The following is a 25,372-nucleotide window of genomic DNA, read 5'->3' as shown; positions in this document are numbered from 1 at the left end:
AAAAATTAAGACTGGATCTCCCATGGTGCTTGCTATTAGCCTAATCTTTGCAGACATGTGGAAAGAATTTCAGAAGTGCAATATAAAAAGATGTTCTAAAAACTGTAACATTTTCAAAAGATTTACTTCTGCTTTAAGTTTTTGGGTTGTTTTACACTATGTCCAGTATAAATAAGGAATTTCATTAAATCTGTGTCTCCGAAGCGGTAGGGAGACATGGACATTGGGAAATGTTGCACCCCTATGAGGCAGGGCAATGACAAAAAAAAGAACAGACTCCTTTTCCCTATAATTACCCTGTACACCTACTGCTCCTCTGTTCACAATTAGCCCACCAAGATGACAAGAAAAGATGCAGTGGATGAACAGAGACATGCATACCTACGCGGGTTAGCCTGTTTAATTACAGCCTTGAAGAAAAGGATTTAACAACAAGTACGAATTTGCCCACTTCTCTCTCAGTAATAATAGGATGACGACAATGGGAGATCCCAAACCCAGTCTCTGAGAGGGGAATCAATGGCTGGAGGACAGTCCCACTAAAGATGAACTCAGCAAAGACTAATATGTCCACTTTAAAAACATTTGCAAAAAGAATGTGTGACCGAGTTGCCACTTTGCACACATGGTTCATTGAACTCAATGACAAACCAAGAAAGATTGATCACTTTGGTCGACTGCATTATCAGACCATAGGATATTGGAACGCACCTCTGCTAAATTTCAGGTTTGATTAAGCAGGAGATGATTACTCCCAGGAAATGGCTCACTTACAAACAGGATGTCCACATGGCAGAACTCTGGACAGGTAGATCAGCAGACAACGTGAAAAATCTGAGAATTTATGCCTCTTTGTGGTTGAAAGGGAATTTAGGCATAACATGTGACTACCTTTGAGTCCATGAAGAAACAGGTATGGAGACTGTAAAAGGTCTACCAGGTCACTGAATTGCAAAACTGAAACAGCAGCCAGAAAATAATATCCTAGAAAATGTAACCCCTCTGATGGTTTGAGACGGGGCAGAAGAGGTCCAGCACCTCTTACATGGTCAAATAGACCATATACCATAGTGACCAAGGGTCCCTGAAAGACTCTGTGACCCCAAGAGAAATTGGGATTCTCCCAAGATAGCTGTTAAAGATGAGGGCAGACAACAGCAGAGAATTCCTCAACTGTAAATCTCCATAACAAAAAGTGTAAAAGGGCTGAAACGGCATGAGGCATGGAAGTGTTTGGATCATACCATTCTCCTGAGACAACGCCTTATAAACCTATACAGGGTTGAAAACAACAATACAACAAATCGCTTTAAAAAAAACAAAGTAACACAAGGGTCGTCTTGCAAAAGCTCCATTTTCTGGTCAAAACATACTATCTGATAAGACAATATATAGAATGTCACAGTGTTTGCAGATTCTGGAAGGGAGAGAGAATTATTAAGGGCCACATCTGCAACTTCCTGGTTTAGCCTTCTTCTTCACTTGAGGAAGGTTCCAAATGATCTGAAACATTAGCCAGAAGACTAAATGGCAGGGAAGGAGAACAAATACACTGTGGGTAACAGGTTTGCAAATTTATTTTTAGGGACTGCCTTACAGACCCAACACAAGCAAGTTCTGGGATAGAAATGCCCCAAGGTTCTCAGGCTTGCCTTGTCAGCTAGGCAGGCAATAAATTGCAACACAGATTGAGTGAATGGACCCACTGGCTCAGGTGTGAAGTTTTTCAGCCCCATGGAGTGGCATGGAGGACATCAGAGTCACAGGTTATTTAGTCTGGCATTTAGTACACACCAAGGACCATAAAGCTACTGCAAAACTCATATTGGACACAAAATTCTGAGTAAAAGCAATGCCCATCCTGAGTGGACAGCTTGAATCTACTACCCTGCTGCTGTCTTAAGTGATGAGCTCACTTACCACCTGCTGTATGTAAAGAGAGAAAAAGAGAACACTTCACATAAAAGGAGAGATTATGTGAGAACAGGAGACCATCATCAATAGGCAGCACTATGAGCACACTGGGAAGATTGAAACAACAAAGCTTAAAAGTATTATAGCGGGTTGCAGCCGATAGTCAACTATGCAAATCTTAAAAATGGTGACCGTACAGAAGAGGACATAGTCCAAGCATGACAGCTACTTTCCACTAAGTGTTGTGTTTGCAAGACCTCACTTCCACAGGCCCCTCCCTCAGCCTCACAGCCACCAAATGACAAATAAGACAAATAGCTGTCCTTGTGTTGAAGCTAACCCCACTCCGGCGAGTTCAGTCTGTAAATCGGCTCTTCGGCTGTCAGGGACAGTGCTGTTTCCATTCAGCACTTTCTGACGAGGGCACTGTCAAGACTGGGGATAGGATGCTTCCGGTGTCTGTAGCAATGACCATATTCGCCTGAATTCAGGCAGACAAGGGTCTATTTGAGCACAAGTAAGGCCTTGGGCAGAGAACAGCCCTTTTACATTGGCAAGGTGAGGAGATTCCTGAAATTACTGTAAAAAAAAGATTACTGTAAGCAAAATCCCCCCCAAAAAGTAATGTGCCTACTTCCTTGGTAGGGCATTAGGAAAAACAAAGAAAAAGGAGAGTTATAGAAAGGAGGATGCACTTTTATACTAGTTACCTAGATAGTAGTTGTCGGAACCAACTGTCTGTGTCACACTACCACTAAAAGAGAAAATAAATGTGTGGGTATATAAAACATTGCTGCCATAATCTGACAGAACTGCAGGGTCCTGACAGGGGGTTTCAAAACAGAAACTGAGAGACTGATTCAGAGACAGACACATTGGCGATTTTTACGCAGATTGAGCGATTGTTGCACATGCGTATAAGTTGCACTGCGCACACGCTGCGATTGTCCTGCGATTTCGCACGCACAGAGAACTCATTCACAAAATGAGTGAGAGGCAGTCAGCATTAGAGGGAGGTAACAGGGTGTAGTCAGAAAAATGCAGGTGTGTCTTACCGATTAAACGCAGTTACATGGGTGTGCATAAATTAGCCATTGCAATCTCCTGCGTAGCATGAGAGCCCTCTGCGCTTGAGGAGAGTTGCATTGTTTGTGGCTGGTCAGACCTTCCGCAAGGGCAAGATGGCTGCTCAATGTGCGTCAATGTTACAGATATTGACGCAAATGAGAAGTCAGCAATGGTGTCCCTATGCTCAGGGGATCTTTGGAACTATTAGCATGTTTTCAGAGATGGCCGCTAATACCATCACAGCTGTGTTTCCGCACGGTACGCAGCTGCGATCGCATTAGCATCCATCTATGAATCAGGCCCCGAGGTTGTAGATGCAGCTGATTCAAAAAGTCACTGCAACAATCTGCATGAGTCCTTGTGCATCATGGTATTTTAGGCACCACCAAGGGGGGGGGGGGGGAGAACTAATGGGAAGCTAGGCATAAGGATACCATGTTTCTGCCAGGAGGGGGAATGTTTTTACATTATTTAAAATCTATTGCCAAATGTATAATCTGTGTATAATTAAATAAAAAAATGTACGGTTTTCAAAACATTTTTTCGGTACTCCACTTTTGGGAATATATTATGCCATTCCCATTTTCTTTTAAATCTTCACACATGGAAGGGAACACACATTTCCCCAAAAGAGGTGATGGGAGAGGATAAGCAGGCAGTGTGTCAGCAATTATAATGAGGTGCATACCATAGAATCCTGCTCCGGGTCAGACTGGGAGACAAAGATTAACATGGAGTCAGAAAGCAATGCACAAGCTCTAAATAGTAAAACTATGTTCAACACGCAAAATTTCTAACAGGCATAATAAAATGCTTTGCAAGAAACTCTATTTTCAGCTGCCCAGTTATTCACATAAAGCATAACCATAACTCTCTGGTAACACTCACCTGGGAACCCCCGGTGACAGGGACAGTGCAGGTTAGCAAGTTTCCTATGACATTCTCCAGAGATACGCTCAGGCCATCTGTGTGAATGGTGTAAATCAGTCCTAGGGAGTCCTGTAAGTGAAGAGGCGTTAAATCATGACATGCTTCTTATTACCCTAGTAATAGGTAACCTGATGCACTCCATAGGTGACTCTCTAACCTTACTCTTAACCACTTACCTGGCATTAAGACGATTATGCAAAACACACCCTAAGTATATTTATTTTTAAATACACTATTTAAATATATTTTTTAAAAATACATTTTAATATTTATTAAGTAAAAAAAATGACGAATTTCTGACCGGTATTTGGTGAAAAATCTGGAGTTTTGTCGTTATCTGTAAAATACTTTTCTCTGAGTCCATGGGGACACAGGAATGACAATGGGTATAGGTGGTGAGTTAGAGCCTGGAGCACCAAACTGTTACATTTCTTTACCCAGCAGCACAGGCTACCGCTTCCCTATACCCCAAACCCCAGCCCACAGGACCAAATCGGCCAAATCCGCATGGAACCACGGGCCTTAAGACAGAAGATCCGGCCAGAGGGGAAGCAGCCACGGGGTGTCGATGGAGAGACTTAGAAAATTAGGGTACCAAGGTCTGCATGGCCAATCTGGAGCAATGAGGATCACCGTGCCGCCCTCCAACTTCAACTTGCAGAGGATACGTGGAATCATTGAAATTGGAGGAAAGATTTAGAAGAGTGGGAACGTATACCGAACCTCTAGTGCATCTACCAGAAAAGCTCCCGGATCGCAGGTGCCTTCGGTAGCTCGCGATTGTGTCGTGAGGCCATCATGTCGATGACCGGATGGACCCAATTCTGAACTAGGAGTTGAGAAACCTCCGGTTGGAGAGACCATTTGCACACATGTACATCCTGGCGGCTGAGACCTGGGAAGTCAGTAAAAAACAAATGGTCTCTCAGAGAGATCCTGCCTTTCTTAGATCCACCGGAAGGCCTGTGGAAAAAAAACTGAGCTGAAGGACTTTCCCTGAAGATAAGAGTGTAACCCTGGAATACTACTCATCTTATCCAGGCCTTTGAAGTTGTCGACATCCAGAGACCTTGGAGTAAAGCAGAAGACTGCCCCCCACGCTGGGGGATTCAAGGTGGAGGCCCACCCCGTCATGGGAAGGCTTGTCAGCCGGCTTGGTAGCTGGGCGTCTAATAGACCAGGTATGCTTTCCTCTGAACTTTGAGCTCTTAGAGGAAGAGCCCAGGAACCTGGTGGAGGACTGACCCTTGGCTCTTCCCTAAGGACAAAAGGAGTGAAATCTAGAAGTGCGGGACCTAGGTGCCGCAACAGATGGAAGAAAGGCTGTTTTAGAAGCATGTACCGTAGCCACTATCTGAATGGAAGGAGCCTCGAAAGCCTTCTTGGATTCCGCATCCACCCGCCAGGTACGAAGCCAGAGGGCACTCCTGGCAGCGACTTGTGATAACATACATTAGAAGTATGACACATTAGAAGTGAAGATGTCGGCATCAATGGCTGCCTCCCCAAGATAAGTGCCTGATTCCCTGATATGCTCAACCAGAGACAATAATTCTGACCTGTGATCTCCGGAGCATAGACATTCATCCAGGGAGTCAGTCCAGCGCTCCACAGTTTTAGCCACCGAAACGGACGCAAGAGCTAGGCGCGCGACTGCTCCTGCATTACAAAAGCTTTTTTTAAGGAAAATTTCTAGTTTCCTATCTGTTGGATGTTAAGGGAAGTAGTGTTTGGGATAGGAAGGGTCGTAGATCTCACCAATCTGGCAATGTTTGTGTCATCCGGAGAAGGGGACTCCCATTTGGTCCGATCTGCAGCTTGAAGAGGATAGAATGTGTAAATGCGTTTAGACACTGCAAAACGCTTGTTATGATAAGCCCACACCTCGACAGGAGGTCTTCCAGCTGAGCAGAGAAAGTGAACTCTGCAGCCCCCCTTTCTCGGACATTTAAATACAGGAGCGTCAGACTTAGAAGTCTGGTCAGAGTCCTTAATCAGCAAAGCATACTTAACCGCCCAGATTGGGGCCTCAACATCCACCAGGGGTTGAGAGTTCTCCAGAACAGAGGAGGTTTCCACTTCAGAAAAGATGAAGACATTGTTCGCGCCGTCTGAGAAAACATCCGAATTGGGGTCACACAAAGATGGGGGCATACGGCTATCCTACCGGGTGGGTCTGCATCTGGACGGCGGCCCCTGTCCAGCATTTGTTGGGGAGAAGTATACACCTGCGCTACATCCTGTACTGACTGTGAGAAGGTCTGAATCCAAGGTGGCTTTACAGCAGCAGGCTGTGCGTCTCCCTGAGTAGGCAAAATATTAGCCAACTAACCCATACCTGTAGCAAGAGGTGGGTCTGGGGGTTGCAAGTCTGTTAGCTAACTGCAACATTACCTGCGAGATCATGGAAGCCCATGCCGGTTCCTGAGAGGAAGCCCTGGCCGAAGGGACCTCTCGCTGTATACCTGTGAAACACCTGACACATAAGCCATCATGATCCTGTGCTTGAAGAGAAAGTGCTTCAGCACAGTTCTTGCGGTTGTGCAGCACAGCAGTAGCCCCCTCCATGGGTGCCTTGTTCTTGGAAGACATCAAAAAGTGTTCCAAAAAATATCGCCACACACAGAAGTTTATAATAAAATAGTGGCATACAAGTTTATTGGGAGAGCACTGAATGTGAGAACACCACAAATAAATAAGTAGGGCTACAACAATGTATATACAGGTTGAGTCTCCCATATCCAAATATTCCGAAATACAGAATAATTTTGGCATGACTGAGATAATGAAACCTTTGATTTTTGATGGTTCAATGTACACAAATTTTGTCTAAGGCACAAATTATTACAAATATTGTATAACATTACCTTCAGGCTGTGTGTATAAGGTGTATATGAAACACAAATGAATTTCATTTCTGTACACAAACTTTGCTTGAGCCACAAAATTATTGAAAATATTGTATAAAATTACCTGCAGGCTGTGTGTATAAGGTGTATATAACACATAAGTGCATTCTGTGTGTATATTGGGGTCCCATTCCCAAGATATCTCGTTATGATATGCAAATATTCCAAAATACAGAATATTCCATTATCCAAATTACCCCTGGTCCCAAGCATTTTGGATATGGGAGACTCAACCTGTAGCGGTAATTAAATGTGAAAGATTAATAAACAAATGAGTGTTCCCACTAAGTAGAAGACTAAACACAGAAAAATAACAGAAGACAGTAGAAAATTTTAAATGGATAAAAAGGGCAGCAGACAGAAAGTCAAGAGCCTATGAGACTACTCCTATACACTATTAAACAAAACAGGCACACAGAAAACATTCAATGTAGAAGTATAAATGGGCAATATAATGTTCAAATCAACCCCAACAGGGGAGGAAGGAACCAAATTAATAACCTGACTGTGAGGTGAGGTATACAGGGAGGCAGTCCATGTCTCTCTCAGCTTCAGCAAAGGCCTGTAAAATGTCTGCCAAGCACTTGTCTGTGGGTGGGGAGAGAAGCCCTTTTGGCGGGTAGCCTGAGATAGGGAAGCACCAAGGGGTGGGGGAGTAGCTAATGGTATAAGCTGTACTCTCCCTTCCGGCAATCCCCAGGGAAATAGCCGCTATAATTAATAGTGCAAGCAGGGAACGGCATTACCCAATTCCTGGCTGTAGCTCCGTGGTGTGCTGAGGAACTTGGCCGGAGACATTGACCCAGTTGCCAGTGCACTGGCCACCGGCACGGAAAATGTGGGGACGTCCCTAGGATGCTGTCCCACCACCACCCACTCATGAATTAAATTAAAACCAGGGGGACTAATAGGAACCCCCTAAAAAACATGCCCTTAGTACAGGCACCAAACTAAAACTGGTCCTGTAGGCTGGTGGTGGGGTATAGGGGAGAGGGAGCCTTTGTAATAAATGAACTGTCTGATGCCAAGGCTTCAGCTAGCTCACCACCTATACCCATTGTAATCCCTGTGTTCTCCATGGATGAATGAGAAAAATCATCAGTTAAGTGGTTAATCTCAGTTATTCTCAATAATAAGTTAAAACAATACATTTAATTAAAGAAAGAGGCATCTACCTGTAACAACATTTAAACTGGTGTCACAAGCTATAACAAAAAATATCACAATACAGCAGGATAGAGCTGGAGGTCGAAGATAAATGCATCTTGCACTAAGTCACCTGTCGCCCATCAACATACTAAACTTTACAGGGGCAATTCATTCAAAGAGCTGCATTATAGTAACCAATTTTCCTGAGCACCTTAATGTGGCCATCACGAAGAATAAAATCACCCCCTAGAACTTTTTGGGGATATTACCAACATATACATATATATTTGATAATGATATACACTGTAAGAGCTGTGCATAGACCTCACACCTGTAACATAAAATGAAGGTCGTCCAGCCTTCTAGACAAAATATAGATGTCAGATAGGATGGTAGTCAGATACCAGTGAAGGCAACTCACCCTAAAGACCTCTGGATGATCCAAACGTGACACGAGTACCAGAGTCTTGGGAGCATAAAGCTGAGATGCAGACGGCAGGGGGGTATCTTCTGCTTCTCCATCTTTCTGATCAATAAGGTTCTATAGAATTCAGGGTATATAAAGATTAAATAGCTTTGAAGGTTTTGTGTATTATCAAATATGTGTAATATATTCAACGGGTGTTTAAGTTTTGTGGTGTCAAAACAAATATTTGAAGCAGCCTTTATCCAGGAATTAGCATATGCCATCTGGTCATTTTGCTTATTAAGTAGATCAATCTCCCCAGTATGTTTCTAAAACTAGCTTTAGATTACAGGTCCAAATTAAAAGACTATTATTATACATGCAGGTCTTCAATCAGACTATTTATGATCATTACGGAAATAAAATTAAAAAAAGGTAAATTAAACCACATTAGCTTCTGGTTCCTTAAGTTCTTGACATAACAGACAGAGAAAAAGAGAAGGAAGCACAGAGAGTTAGACATTGTGACAGCAAACTCAGTCTGTGAACAGTGACTGCATACAAGACATTTGAATTCAACAAGACATAATAAGTAGGTCTTACTTAGGCAGGGAATGCAGACTATGGATGTATACGTAAAGACCTAAGCAGGGTTAATGACAAAAACACAATGGTTGTGTGCAATGGAAATCAGAGACCTAACAGAACAAGGTAGAGAACATAATGTGGGTGTATACATACACAGCAAATAAATAATAAAATAAAAAAGTAGATATACCTGTGTGATTTCCTCCCAGAAGGTGAAGCAACTACAGTAGTGACGCTCTGAATTGATGTCGGTCAGAACTGCAATGAAGAACGTTGGAGGATTCTTCTCTGTATACAGCTGCCATCCACTAGGCTGACAGAACTAGTAAAGAATAGAAAAGGGGATTTTATGAAAAGAGATAGAAGGCATGAATAGTTTTTGTGTTTACTGGACCTTTAAGGATCATGAAAGGTTTCTGAAAAACCTAGCGAGAACAAGGAAGACTCACAGAACATGTTTTCTGCATAAAGCAAAGATTCATCTGTGAAATTCACAGCTGACTAATGTACAGAGAATGTACACATTACAAGTCGGCATTTATCATAACACTTACCAGTTCAATGCCCTGGGGAAAGGGATTGTCTTCCCAATCTTTCTCTGGGAACCTCTGCAGAATCTTCCCCTGTCCTATGCCACTGCCTACAGGAAGAGGAAAAAATCACATGACATCTTATCCAAGTCTAACATTATAAATCATAACACAATGATCCCAATGAAAACGTCTAAAATAAAACTTTGAAATAGTCAATTAAAAACTATGACCAGTACTTTGGAAGAGTAATAACTTATATCGGGCAAAATAAAATATAAAAATTACTTTATGTATTTCATAAAATGGGTTGCATATAGGTTTTTTTTTTTTTTTTAAAGTCTAAATCTAAATAAAAACACAAAGTTTGCCATTACATATTTTATTTTTTATTTTGTTCTGAAGAATCTATATATTACAGAGTAATCATCTGTGCAGACAATACATACGACAAACAGAAGGGAAAGTATCCAAATATTCTACACAATAATTAGTTACCTCCAAGAACTTTACGATAATCACAAAATTAAACAAATGATATTAAGTGTCCCACTAAAAACGCCATAAGGACAATGCAAACAATATTATTTCACACATGATATCAACTGTTTACCCCCAGCCATCATCTGGATAGAATATGTTTCTAATTAAATAACGTTCTGCTCATGAAAACATGTAACCGCATAAAACTGATTTATCACTAACCAAAAAGAATAGCTCATTGTAGTTCAAAATGCCATTAAACATTCACTATCCAAGCAAAACAGAAACACCACCAAGTACAAACGGCTTACTATTACACTATGATCCAGAAACTTCATCACAGTCCCATTTTATTTGGGGAATTTTATACATACATATTGTGGAAATGAGAAGTGTTTAGTATTGATTGCTTAGTGTTAAGAAATTTCTGGAAAGAGACAGACAACTGTTTGAAAGATGTCCTGGAGAATCTGATATACCAACATAATTACCCCGGAACAACCTGTATGACAAAATGATGCTGTTTTTTTTCTCTATCTCCGATTGTTGCCTTTATGGAGGGACAAACTATACATACATTCTACAGCATTCTGACAGAAGCAAGAACCTACTAATCATACCAGCAGGTTAAGGCCCCCCATACATCAGCAATCAGAAAACCACAATTGAACAATTGCAGGTTTCAACCAAAAAAGTGATTGGAGTTGGTAAATCAGATTGTCCAACAAGTTGGACTTCACAGATCAATTGGGGCTTTGATTGCTTGTTTATGGTAACAGTCAGCAGATTTGCAAACCATTGCTAGTAAAATCATGGGCTTTTCAAGATTGGCAGATCTGTATTTGCTGTAAATAATCTGCAAATCACTGAAAAAATCTGTAATGTATGGGCGCAGATTGCTAGATTGGAAAAGCCTAATGCTGGGCATCCACTATACAATTATCTGTCAGATATCTGTCCAATCTGGCTGGTTGGAATGACAAATGACAGTCGACCATATGGTTTTAAACACAAAAAAGGGCAAACCATTTTTGGCTATTTTCCAGTGTTTGTGAGCGCTTGTCATTTGCTCCCATACATTACCAGATTTTCATTCCAACCAGCCAGATTGGACAGATATCTGACTGAAAATTGTATAGTGGATGCCCAGCTTAAAGATCGGGCAACAAATCTTCAAATTGTTCAATTGTGGTTTAAACCTTTAAATCAGAACACGCAATTCTGTAGGATAAATAAGTCTGCCTTTCGTTTATTTGATTCTTTGCAAAAATGCAGTTCTAATCTAGAAATTGTAAAACAAAGTGATTTCTTAGGTTATCTACTTTAAAAGTACACACCTGGCAGATTTGCCAATGACTAAGCCAATGGCTGAAACAATTCCGATAACACCATTGTGGAGTGTACAACCTATACAGTATTTGCTTAATTTTAAACGATAACCTGGACTTTAAATTGTTGAGGTGAGGTTTGTTATATGGAGGATCAGGCCGATCTCCATACACTCTTTCTGACGTGACAAACATAGCGTGTGCAGCTAATTATCGAACAAAAGACCAAATATCTGACAGGTCGGCCTGAGAATTATAAAGTGTGTACCCAGCTAAAGTATATGTGTGTATATATATATATATATATATATATATATATATACATACACACACACACACGTATATACGTACAGTCAGGTGCATAAATATTGGGACATTGACAGAGTTTTCATATTTTGGCCTCTATTCACCACCACAATGGCTTTGAAATGAAACACACAAGATGTGCTTTAACTGCAGACTTTCAGATTTAATTTGAGGGTAATTACATCCAAATCAGGTGAACGGTGTAGGAATTACAACGGTTTCTATATGGGCCCCACACAGTTTAAAGGGCCAAAAGTAATGGGACAAACTAAACCAGTGTTGGCTAACCTTGACACTCCAGCTGTTGTGGAACTATATATCCCAGCATGCCCTGCCACAGTTTTAGCATGCCCTAATAGCAAAACTGTAGCAGTGCATGCTGGGTTATGTAGTTCCATAACAGCTGGAGTGTCAAGGTTAGCCAACACTGAACTAAACAATCCTAAATCTAACTTTCACTTTTTAATACTTTGTTGCAAATCCTATGCAGGCAATTACAGCCTGAAGTCTGGAACGCATAGACATCACCAGACGCTGGGTTTCTGGGATGCTCTGCCAGGCCTCTACTGCAAATGTCTTCAGTTCCTGCTTGTTCTTGGGGCATTTTCCCTTCAGTTTTGTCTTCATCAAGTGAAATGCATGCTCAATCGGATTCAGGTCAGGGGATTGACTTGGCCATTGCATAACATTCCACTTTTTAGCCTTAAAAAACTCTTTGGTTGCTTTTGCAGTATGCTTCGGGTCATTGTCCATCTGCACTGTGAAGCGCCGTCCAATGAGTTCTGAAGCATTTGACTGAATATGAGCATATAATATTGCCCGAAACACTTCAGAATTCATTCTGCTGCTTTTGTCAGCAGTCACATCATCAATAAATACAAGGGAACCAGTTCCATTGACAGCCATACATGCCCACGCCATGACATTACCACCACCATGCTTCATTGATGATGTGGAATGTTTTGGATCATGAGCAGTTCCTTTCCTTCTCCATACTCTTCTCTTCCCATCACTCTGGTACAAGTTGATCTTTGTCTCATCTGTCCATAGGATGTTGTTCCAGAACTGTAATGGCTTTTTTAGATGTTGTTTGGCAAACTCTAATCTGGTCTTCCTGTTTTTGAGGCTCACCAATGGTTTACATCTTGTGGTGAACCCTCTATATTCACTCTTGTGAAGTCTTCTCTTGATTGTTGACTTTGACACATATACACCTACCTCATGGAGAGTGTTCTTGATTTGGCCAACTGTTGTGAAGGGGTTTGTCTTCACCAGGGAAATAATTCTTCTGTCATCCACCACAGTGGTTTTCCATGGTCTTCCGGGTCTTTTGGTGTTGCTGAGCTCTCCGGTGCGTTCTTTCATTTTAAGAATGTTCCAAACAGTTGATTTGGCCACACCTAATGTTTTTGCTATCTCTCTGATGGGTTTGTTTTGATTTTTCAGCCTAATGATGGCTTGCTTCACTGATAGTGACAGCTCTTTGGATCTCATATTGAGAGTAGACAGCAACTGATTCCAAATGCAAATGTCACACCTAGAATCAACTCCAGACCTTTTACCTGCTTAATTGATAATGAAATAACGAGGGTATAGCCCACACCTGTCCATGAAATAGCTTTTGAGTTGATAGTCCCATTACTTTTGGCCCCTTAAAAAGTGGGAGGCACATATAGAAACCGTTGTAATTCCTACACCGTTAACCTGATTTGGATGTAATTACCCTCAAATGAAATCTTAAAGTCTGCAGTTAAAGCACATCTTGTTTGTTTCACTTCAAAGCCATTGTGGTGGTGAATAGAGGCCAAAATATGAAAATTCTGTCAATGTCCCAATATTTATGCACCTGACTGTGTGTGTGTGTGTGTGTGTGTGTGTGTGTGTGTGTGTGTGTGTGTGTGTGTGTGTGTGTGTGTATATAGATAGATAGATAGATAGATATACACACACACCTCTCTCTCTCTATATATATATATATGTACTGCATTCAATATGTATTATTCCTCACAATACCTTATGAGAGTGTTTTTTCAAACTCAGACCTCATGGAACCCTAACAGCGGGGGATTTCAAGGTATCCTCGGAAAAAAATTCTATTGAGTCAGTCAATTAAAACACCTACACTCCAGCTTGATCAACTGGAAAACGTGCACTGATATGGGGGGTATCCACTAAGCGATTTAAACAAGCGACTGCACAATAACTATGTCGTTATCGTGCAATCGCTTGCAAATCACGCATGCATCAAGCATGTTTTGGACGGAAGCGACCCGCGATGCGCGTGCCCGCGGGTTGCTTCCGACATCCGACATCGCCCGTACATGCAGATCAACCTGACGATCTCTTCAGGTTCAGCATGTGCGGGGATGAGGGATGTGCCGGGACTGAACAAGTGAATGTTCAGTCTAGGCACATCACTAGCTATACAAACGACAGCACGATTGCAATGTCGCAATCGTGCTCTCGTTTGTATATCGCTAAGTGGATACCCCCCATTAGGGTTCCAAGAAGACCGGGTTTGAGAAACACTGCCTTATGCAGACTGATCAAACAAAAAGCAACGTAAATGATCTGGAAGACTTACCCATGTTAACCAAACAAAAGTAGTAATACCCAGTTAGTAAATATTTAGCAAGTGTGTGTGTGTCTGCTGAGCACATGTACAGCCGGCACAATGTACATAGCCTGTAGATGTAGCAGCAGATACAGGTGCAGTTCTTCCTGTGATGCGTCACAGTCCTAGCTTACAGTTTCATTTTAAGATTAACTGTGGTGTCAAAACCACTTCCGTCTGTAGCATATTTCCACCATCTCTAACACTATATGGCATAGAGGGCAAGAAACAGGTTTCAGAAGATTTTCAGTGCACCCCATGGTATTGAAATTAAGGTTGTTCAGAATTTAGGTCATACAAAACTCCACTATGGCGTGGGATAGAGGGAATCTACATGAGTGCAGTGTGTTTTATAATGGTGCATGGAAGGAACATTTTTTTTTTTTGTGGGGGAACATATTTCATCGCAACTTCACAAAATACTAGACTGATCATTCTTTAAACCGCTTGCTCAAAACTCAGAAAGAAACTATTAGTGTAAAGAAGAAAAAAACCTTGCGTATCATGAAATTGAAGCACTAAGGGGCCTATGTATTTTGAACTAAAATATCGATGCTATTTACTTGACTAAACACGCAGGGATACTGGTAGTGATAACCGCTGTCTCTGTGAGTTACTTCCCTGCCAGTTTGGGGGAGTCTTTCACATTATCAAAGGCTCCTCTGGGGGACTCTGACACTGCACATGTACACTGTGTCAGTTTCAGGAACTGATCGGCTGCAGGAGAAAGATTGGAAGATTTCTCTCCTGCAAGTAAAGCCTCCATAGACTTAAAGCGGTTTACACCATCCCTTGATTTGAAGGGAAGGAAATCATATAGTAGTGCCCCCATATAATGCCCCAGTAGTAGTGCCCCCATATAATGCCCCTGTAACCGCACCCGGCACCAGTGACCTCCATTCCTGGGGGTAATGGACAGACAGCCGTGCATGCAATGATTAATATACATGCCCGGCTGTCCGTCCATTACCCCCAGGAATTTCATTTTTACCCCATTTGGGGTAATTTACCCCATTTGGGGTAATTTACCCCTGTTCCCCGACCAGTGGTGTAAACTAACAGGCCCAAACTCTGAAAAGCTTTGTAATGTGATGTTTTGCAGTCTGCACTTTGAAGTACATATAATGCACTCTAAGTAGATACTTTTCCTTGTCAATGTCTACATTACTATAAAGGAATACTAACCATTACATCGAATACCTCTTTTACATCGCAAACGCCGGATCACACCCAGGATTTGTACACGAGTCCATCCCGGGTGAGAACTGGTTGAGACCCCTTTCAGACTGGCGGCCCGACCCGGTAATAATGCCGGGTCGATGACGTCACCGCCAACATCGAGCCGGAGCTTGGAGATGAGATAATCTCCAAGCGCCGGCTCTTCCTATGCAGTGAACGGAACCAGAGTCGCCTCAACCCGGGTTACCTGTTCACACTGAACCACGAGATGGGATCAACCCTGCTTGTTACCAGAGTTGAAACACCGGGTCATTTCAACTGGACCCTTTCACACTGCACAGTAACCCGGGTTGCTGCGCCTTTATGTGCAATAAACCGGGTTATTTGCTGGCAGTGTGAAAGGGTTATAAAAGGGATTTATTTTGTATAGATAAAACCCTGCACAACTGTCTTGACTTGTATTGTCAAATTATAATATATAAAGTGACCAGAGGGCTCGGTAGCAGCAAGACCTTGCCATAGAGAGCATACCAGAATTGGATGTGTGAGATACATGCCTGGGAGAAGCATCAAATATTCTAAAGGTCAATAGGAGAATTTGTCCATTGCAACCAATCAGCTTCTAGCTATCATTTATCTATTGCATTCTATAAAATGATAGGTAGAATCTGTTTAGTTGCTATGGGCCACTTCTGAACTTGTCTTCTTTGGAAGGTTTGATAAAACTCCTCCTTACATCTCATCCTACCCAGTGATGCCCTCTCAGACATGGTATGTCTGCTTCCTAGAGCCTTCCAGACATAAATAAAACAATTTGGTTGGTGGTTTAATAAATGTTGCTCCATGGCAGAATGGAAATTGCACTTGTTAAGTCAGTTAGAGTTGCATACGATGAAGAACCCCTAAAGAATCATTGAGATGATGTACCAAACAATTTGTGCTGCAGTGTAAAGCCCTTGTATATGCCAGGAAAAACCCCACAGATTCCAAACCAATAAGGGAAAATTGTAAACATGTAAATTAGTGCTGTGTATACCAGTTGGTAAATGTAGTATCGTCACAAGTCTGTTTGCAACAGCCTAATAAGCTCTGTAAGAATAAGCTAAGGGCCCCATACATCTGCCAGCTGTTTCACCGATTCCCTGATCCGACCGGCAATGCCGATTAGAGACCATTGATGATCGCCGACCCTTCGAGAAATCAGTGAAATTTTTCATTTTAAAAATCCCAGATCTGCTGGTCACGATCATATTTTGATTGTGATCAGCAAATCAGTGAAATCCATCATGTCGGTGTGTAGGTATCGGGGAATTGGTCAATTACATCGCAGATGTAAAGGGGCGTTAAATCATTGATAAAATTAATTGTACAACTAAAACTGCCAATGGGGGTGCAAAAAAATACAAAGGGGATAAAACGGTTTCAGACAGCTCTAAACTCCATGCTTACAATCTTCACCACATTCTGGAGCAGATTCTGAGATGAGAGGAAAGCAAAAAAGCAAGTAACTTTGGGACAAACCATGCTGCAATGCATAAGGTTCAAATACATTCATTATTTTTGCATGCAGAGTAAATACTGGCTCAGTGTGTACGCACCTTAAAGGTGCATACACACGGAACGATATATGGTTACAATATGAACGATAACGATATCGTTCAACAATATATCGTTTATATATGTAATTTTTATTTAGTGAACGACCAACGATGCACGTTCCCGCATGAACGATAACGATATCTATGATCAACCGTACATGAAGGCCAATCTGGACGATATCGTCAACTTTGCCTGTTCAGAGATGTGGCAGGATGACTTCACTGAACGATATCTTTAATGTCGTTGGTGGTACAGATCGTACCGTGTGTATGCAGCTTAAATCTCTGCACATTTAAAATCTGCCCCACCTGCAGTTCAACATGGTTTTACAATGGTTTGTCCTTTTTTGTGTTGCTCCCAACTCAGAATTAGATTAGGTTGGAAAACACAAGGATGATATCACTCTCTATATAGACAAAAGCTTTCCAGGCAATATCTATTCACTTGCATAATAGTACATTCTGGCTAATTATTTTCGTGGATCACTCTGAAATATAGACTACTAGTGACCCGCCCCAGCTTCGCACAGGAACAATTTAGAATTTTCGGCAATAGTCTTTATTAACCAAGGTCTTATAAGATTGCCTTGTAGACAAATTAGTCATTTTTCCTCCTGACACGAATAAGATTTAGTTTGGACGTGACATGCAAAAGGGCCACGTAAAGTTGTCCATGAGAAAAACAAACAGTCTCCACTTAGCTCAATTTCAGCCACATTAAGAGGTATAGTGTTCCCGCTAGGCTGTTTTAGCGGGGTGCCGCATCCTGCCCTGCCCTATTACCTTTCTTCACGACGGCTGCTGGGTCCCGCGTAAACGCTGCCGCTGACTGGATCCAATTAGATCCAGAGTGGCAGGCGCAGGCTCCGCTCGTCATGGGGGAAGTCATGACTTCACCCGCGCGCTGCATCACCTGGAATGCTGGCCTCTGAAACGATCAGAGGCTTCTGATCGATACAGAGACCACTGTTGCAAGCCTGTAAAGCAAACACTTCCTAATCGGAGCTCTGCTCCGATCGTGGCAGGGGTGTGGGCCGCAAATTATATATATGTGAGCCCACACTCTGTGGCCGCATGTTTGATATGCCTGCCCTGGAGTATCAACATTGTTTTCACGGCACCCCTAAGCCAAAAGTTTGTTATTGAGAAATTCACACAAAATATGGTAAAGTGAAGTAAATTGTGCTGACCTGTCATCCTTAAGGTGCGTACACACTACATCGTAATCGTACAGTCATTCCTGGTCCCCTGTAGTGCCTACACTGAACGATATGTCGTTCAGTGTAGGCACCCTCCATCATTCCTGAACCTGCATGTTCAGGCGATGATAGATGTCAGAAACGACCAACGGGAGCGCGCATTGCTGTTCATTTCCGACATTATAGTGCACAACTTGTGCACGATTACGATGTCGTAATCATGCAATCGCTCAGTAATATTGCCAAGTGCGTACACTGCTTTAGGCTCAGTTATGTGGTGGGGGACAGGTTTGTGCTTCTATTTGTCCACATATTTACATTACTTGACCATAAATAATTAGATTTGGTGCTGGACCACCACCATGAGTGTCCCAAGGCACCCCAGGGTGGCACGGCGCACAGTATGGGAACCACTGATCTATGCTATAAATTCTTTAAACTGCTCTGGAGGTTGACTTTCCTTTTATCTGAGAACAGTATTTCGTTTAAAATGCATCTGCATACCCAACAGAAAGAGATCACAAACTGCAAACTTTTTCTGCTTTATTATGTGGTCCTTCTGTATTCCCATAGGCTCCACAGTACTGAAAACAATACACTATCTGGTGGGGATGTAGTTATATGACAGACGGCCGCCGGACACAATCCCGACGCCGGAACGCCGGCTAAGGAGTTATGACAGGTGTCAAGATACCGATGTTTGCCATAATCCCGGCACCGGAATACAGAACACTGCGGGCCCAATCGAGGCAAGTACAGGCACATTCTCTTAGCCATGGGGTGGAGGGGGGGGGGGGGTTGTTAGGCTAGGGGAAGGGGGGGGTTAGGGTTAGGCACCCCCCCCTTTAGGCACTAACAGGGGGAGATTAGGGTTAGGCACCCTTACAGGTGGGTTGGGGGGGGGGGAAGAGAAGGGAGGGTTAGAGAACTTACCTCAGCCTGTCGGTCTCTCCTTGTCGGGATTTATGTAATACAATCCCACTCCGTCTGGTATAATGTTGAATCATTTGAAAGACACCCCTAACTTAGAAACAACACATAACGTCCGGTCAGCATTGCAAGTATACCCTCACACCAAACTTGTCAGCAATACTGTAAGTGTCCGATATGTGCAAGCCCCTACCTGACCTATCTAAGCTTAAAAACTGGAAAACACACAGTGGAAGGGGAAAAGCTGCATTATATATAACCCAAATAAACTACATTTCTACAGCTGAAAACATCACAAGCCAAAACATACATTGGCCTCGCGTTTATCATTTATCAAACAGCAAATATTGCCTGATATCAGCTATGACGTTTCATAGTACCGAACAGTGTTTATCAGATATAAGGTCTTGGTTAGTTCTGTTTCCAATAAAAAGGCCCTGTTCATTAAAGTGAGGGCTTCAAGAAATAGCTGAACCCGCCTAAACTCCCCTTGTATAAAAGTAGCTTGTCAGGCCAGCTAAGACTAAGGGGGGTATTTATCAAAGATAAATTAAAGGGGGTATATATCAAAGAGAAAGCACTAACCAATCAGCTTCTAGCTTCCATTTTACAAGTTTGTTTGAAAAAATTACAGTAAGGAGCTGATTGGTTGGTAGTTTACCTCTCTCCACCTTATATCTCTCAATGCTTTGATAAATACCCACCTAAATACTTAGCTGTCACTATGGGTTTTTCATAATTTTATGAGAAATCAGTTTGATAAATAGGCCCTAAATACTTATCCATCAGTTAACAAATCTGTTGCTATCTGCAAATCTCTCAGGAAAACCACCACACACCTGTTTTTTATCTCAAATTTATATATATATATATATATATATATATATATATCCAAAACACACCTTCAGAACCTTATCATCATTGAAGGTCTGTCTATAGTACAAGACTTATTGACACTAGAAAGGTTCTCACTATAAAATGCAATACCAGGCAAGGAGTGTGCTGTGTACCAACTGTTCCATGTAGAAAGCTGTGCCAGAGAGGTCAGCAGCATGACGTGGCTGTCTCAGGCAGAGCCTGTTATTCTAGATCTTATTATTTAATCCTGACAGAAATTGTACTCCATGATTCAGCATCATTTAAGAATGTTTAACAAGGCTGCAAATAGCTATATACAAATGGCTGTTATCCTTGTGGTCCAACTACAAAGCTAGAGTTCTGTTGTGTAAAATACCACAGTGTAGGGAAAAGTGCACAGATATACACAAATGTAAATAACCTGTTGTAAATCTAGACAGAAACGGACACAAATGCTGCATAGTTTTTGCTATAATTGGAGAACCTCAGTAAAACACTGTTGAGGTCTGGCAAGGTATACTCTAGAAATACAATTAAGCCATTAGTTAATTGTCATAAGACCTAAACTGGTCATTATTATTATTATCATCATCATCCTTTATTTATATGGCGCCGCAAGTGTTCTGCAGTGCCTTACAAAGTACATAGACAAATAATTTGACAAGTGACTTACAGTACAATACAATATAGGACAAGGACATGGATAATATACATTACTACATTAGTGACCACAACACCTAGATATGCAACAGAGCGTAAGCAACCTAGTGTTAAGTGCCCTGGTGGGGGGTAAGAAGTAGATGAAAGTAAAGTAAGGAGAAGCACAAGAGGGCAGAGGCCCTGCTCGTAAGGGCTTACATTCTAAAGGGGAGGGGCACACAAACAGATGTGACACAGATGGGGTAAACGGAGGAAGGAGTATGTAGCAGCAAGTTAGGATGGGAGCTGGAAGGCTTTGATGAAGTACTGAGTCTTGAGAGTGGGTCATTATATAAATTAATAGCATGTAAAAGACTGACAAATCTATAAATACTACTAACAGAATATATTCAGTTATAAACATATTCATAATTTACACACATATCAAGTACAAATATACTACAAATCTTTAATTAATGCATATTACATATTAACACTTGCTGCCGCTGTAAAAAAAAATAGTAGTAAGCTGAAGACCTCTGTACAGTCTGCGTCTGTTGACTTGCACTCATCATACACGCTTCCTGCATATCCTGTGCTTTAGTGTCTCGTACAGAAATGAGGGGACAAGTGACCACTGTGGAAACTGAAAATCACCACAACCAACAACCTCTATGCAGGAAGAGGGACTTGGTCCCCCAGAAGTTCCTGTCACAGACCCCACCCTGCATTCTGTCCTGCTCAGCAGAGGAGTTCACAGTAGCATGGAGACAGGAAATCAGTACAAGAGAAATGTCAAAACTGAATCTATGCATCATATATCGTGCTGAGAATGCAGTAGGACAGACTGCCTGTTCTATTTCCATCTCAGAAAGCCACGTACTGTGTGTGTTAGCAGCTCAATTATAAAAGTGACAAAGACGTTATGCACCAAAAATATGTCGTGCCTAAGTATTTATTACATAAATAGGACAGACTGTGCCTATTTATGACACATACATTTATGAATTGTCATACATTTATGCTACTGAGATTTAAAGTGTACCACAGAAAAAAAACACCACAGTAGAAAAGCAATCATAAGTAAAACTAACTTATAACCACCAAATTCAAAAGAATATTGCAATACAAAACTGCATTAAAAAAAAGTTAATAGTATGCATGTTATCCCATCACACTCGTCTGCATCAAAAAATGAACACAGCAAAAGAAGCACATTTATATCAAATCTGAAAAACAATTGATACTGTACTTGATTTAGAACAAAACTAATTTTGCTCTTCACATCCTTCATTGGTTTAGAAATGCAGATTTTCTAAGCAAGGCTATAGTTATGCTGGTCCTGGCTGCTTTATTTTGTGAATCTACAAATATGCAGGAAGTTTAACAAAATAAAAGCTTTACAACATTTCTTTACCATGTTGCCATCTTCTTAGCATCTGAGTTTAGGTGGCATTTTTAGAATGCTGTCATACCGATTAAGATCATCAACTAAGGGAAATTTTTTTAGGATAAAATCAGTTAATTTGCAATATGTTTTTTCCGTGTTAATGAATTGAAAATAGTGTTGATGTGTCTAATGGGGCCTATCCATTAGCACATAAATTTGAATGATGAACGATTTATCGTTCAGTCGTTCAATTTATCTGCTAATGGATAGACTCTGAACGATAAAAATGCGCACTCCTGCGGCCGACAAATTGGGTCTTTCGTCTCTCTCACATGACGAACGATTTTTGTATGAAAATTAATAGAAACATAAAAAATCCACTCCCAGAATGTTGTCATGTAATATCGTTCGTTTGCAAAAATCTGTCATGTACATGACAGATATCTGTCACAGCAGCCCCAGGAATTTTCAAAAGATAAATCTTTTGTCTTTTAGAAAGATCTGCTAATGGATAGGCCCCTTTAAAGTTCTATAAACAGTTTGAAAATACGTTGACTAGCTTGACTAGTGTTGGGGGAGGGAAGTTCAGATTAAAATTATTGCCAATTTGAAAAGGAAATATCATAAAGACACTAAATTGAAGTAGAACTTCTCTTCTGGCATCCCATTTGGGATTGATCTGAAGTCTTTGACTTTAGGACTCGTGTCTGTCCTGATATTAGGGTGACCGCTCCTATGCTCCGCACATTAGATCCTAAAATCTGCTTATTTGGTCTTAGGGTGGAGGAGCAATCCAATAAAGTGATTTACAAATATACTATTGCCAGGATGTGGTTAGCGCCATAGCACACTGACCTATTTAAGTGGAGAGCCCTTGTTAACGAAGCTTCCAATCATGCACGTTACTTGTATACCCATAGAAATGCTAAGTATCACAAGATTTGGGATCGATGGTACCATTCTAGGTTTGGTATGCACAGTCCAGCCTTTAAAAATACGTTATGCCGCCCCTTGTACTATTATTTATGGTCTATATGATTTCTGTCTAACTGTGCTATGGCCCTGCCTGTTTATATGGGAGTAGTTTCCTCTGTACTGTATGTGGATGGAATATCAACAGTCAATAGTGCAATACCAGATGTTCAATACAAACAAATGGACACAAAAAAAGTTGATAGACATATTTTTCCAGGGTTATTCAACATTTTTAGATTAGGGTTAGGCACTGGGGGAGAGTTAGGTTCAGGCACTAGTGGAAGGGTAAAGCTGGGTACACACGTAATGATGTGTGTACCCAGCGTTGCAATGGACGACCACACTGCCAATAGGACATATTGGGTGGCAGGTACACATTACACGTTCCAGACGCGCCCGATATGTTGGCACCAGCCGCATCGCGCTGCATGGGATTGTCAGTCGCATTGTCCGATTAAGCTGCATGTAAGGCCGACCTGACAATGCGACTGACAACCAAACAGGAGTTTGCTTGGTCATTAGTAGTGCGTACACACTTGCCAATATTGACAATGTCTCGGCCCGATCTGCCGGATTGGATGATATATCGCCTACAAATCAGCTAATGTGTACCCAGCTTTAGGGGAATGGCTAGGGTTAAATTGCAAAAAAACATGTCAACCTTTTTTCCCTGTCAACCTTTTGACCATGTCAACCTATTGCCTGTCAACATTCTGGTGGCAATCAATTATACCACACACCCTCTGTGCTCCCTGCGCAGTACTGTGTTTTTGTTATTGTATTGTATGTATCGACAGCTTCTCTCTTTTCGAATTCCTTTTATGTTTTGGTTTGTTTATTTACAAACAGTATATAAATGCAAGCTACTAAGAGCAAATCTGAATGTTTGAATTTCATATTTCCAATTAAGCAATGTTTAACATTGCACAATATAAACATTACAATAAAAATAAATACATAGTTGTGGCTAGTTAAATTTGTAGTTTTAATATAGCAGGCAGAATATAGTGCCCACGCTCTTACAGGAACGGTATCATTTGGTTCCTGGCACCTCGACTGCAGTACAAAGAATGTTGCTTTCACATTTGAACAGAAAATCCTGTGACTCAATGGCAGTACGCAGGCTAAGGACAGTGCAGGAGAGACTTGTCCTTTACTGCCTGCTAGCACTATTAGCAGGCACTTTACTTGATCTAACAAAAGCAGCTCTACTAGATTCAGTTTATATTGAATCCATTGATACTGGCAAAATTGGTACCCAAAACAAACACAATATCTGCAAGTTGAAAGTAACAAAATATGACAAAATATAAACATTTGCATATAATTATTACTGCTGCCTCACAGTGCATCCAGCACATAAGTATTTTAGGAGAAATTATTTTTTTTTGTATTTGGCAAATAGCTATAGCTATTATTGCCATTCAGAGCAGGGGTAAATTGTGAGAATTACCTTAAGCCAAGGCTGCTAACCTTATACATCACCACCTTGAGACTGCATACAGTAATCCGCATGAGAGGGATAAGCCTCTGACTTGGCTGTTACTATAGCAGACAAAATTTACTCCCCGTATCCAGGATTTTTACTTTCAGCCAGCTACTTTTTGTGTATTTGTAATTTATCAGTAATTCAGAATCACACCAAATAGATTACTGATTGCAGGCAGCTTCTCTGTAACCAGCATTATGCTTATATGTCTAGGCTACAATTATTAACAAATAAAAGCAAACATTGAAAATTTTTTAAAAATTGCATATCGTCAAACTCACAGTATGTTCGGATAGCAAATTCTCTTTGAATTCAAACTAATTTGCAGTTGTTAAGTAGTGATTTTACTCATTTTAGCTTTTATGCAAGGACAACACTGTATACTTGAGAGAACACTACACTGTTTGCAAAAAAAAGGACTTCCCATCATAGTTCAGTTGATGAATGTTAATAGCAAAAAGGCACCAAGTCATTTTCTAAGGAGGTAGGTTTTGGGTAGTATCTAGGTATACAAGTACAGCAAATATAGAATAGGAATTAAGAACAAAGATTTTGAATATAAAAACACAGGCAACAGAGAATTCATTTGTAGCCCACCAGGTAAGCTAGTGTACCCTAGGGTGCAATGCTGCTTCTATAGTTTTTGCTTCATCTGTACACCGTCAGGCCACCCAGTCTGTGGAAATCCTGCAATGGATGCTCATTTCCCATCGACCCTTGGCCTTAGTTCCACCCCAGCCAGCCACTGATATCAAAATCTGCAATATTTGTCAGGCTGAGATAAGATATTCCTGTGAGTAGAAAGTACTGTAAAGCATTGTACACACCTACAGATATATCTGTTCAATCTGTCTGGTGGGAAGAAAAATCTTGTCCATTTTTCAGTGTTT

The 25,372-nt window shown here is 41.3% G+C and overlaps 1 protein-coding gene across 9 annotated transcripts in view; it reads right to left on the bottom strand.

Moving 5' to 3' along the window:
- The window catches only part of SBF1 (SET binding factor 1), a 200,543-nt gene that overhangs the window by 136,883 nt on the left and 38,288 nt on the right, over window positions 1-25,372 (bottom strand). For 5 of the 9 annotated variants that reach the window (XM_088447263.1, XM_088447315.1, XM_088447281.1 and 2 more), the window contains exons 2-6: window positions 9,519-9,604; window positions 9,155-9,286; window positions 8,392-8,511; window positions 3,871-3,981; window positions 3,671-3,694 (exon numbers count right to left, since the gene is read on the bottom strand). In XM_088447263.1, the coding sequence (XP_088303389.1) occupies window positions 3,671-3,694; window positions 3,871-3,981; window positions 8,392-8,511; window positions 9,155-9,286; window positions 9,519-9,604 (473 nt within the window). The remainder of the gene's footprint in view (window positions 1-3,670; window positions 3,695-3,870; window positions 3,982-8,391; window positions 8,512-9,154; window positions 9,287-9,518; window positions 9,605-25,372) is intronic. The other 4 variants (XM_088447272.1, XM_088447296.1, XM_088447322.1 and 1 more) reach the window with 1 other exon arrangement.

Source organism: Taudactylus pleione, unplaced genomic scaffold, assembly GCF_031769625.1.
Source record: "Taudactylus pleione unplaced genomic scaffold, aTauple2 ptg000019l, whole genome shotgun sequence".
NCBI lineage: Eukaryota > Metazoa > Chordata > Amphibia > Anura > Myobatrachidae > Taudactylus > Taudactylus pleione.
Note: the sequence above shows the minus strand (reverse complement) of the source record. Positions and strands in the feature narration are given on the sequence as shown.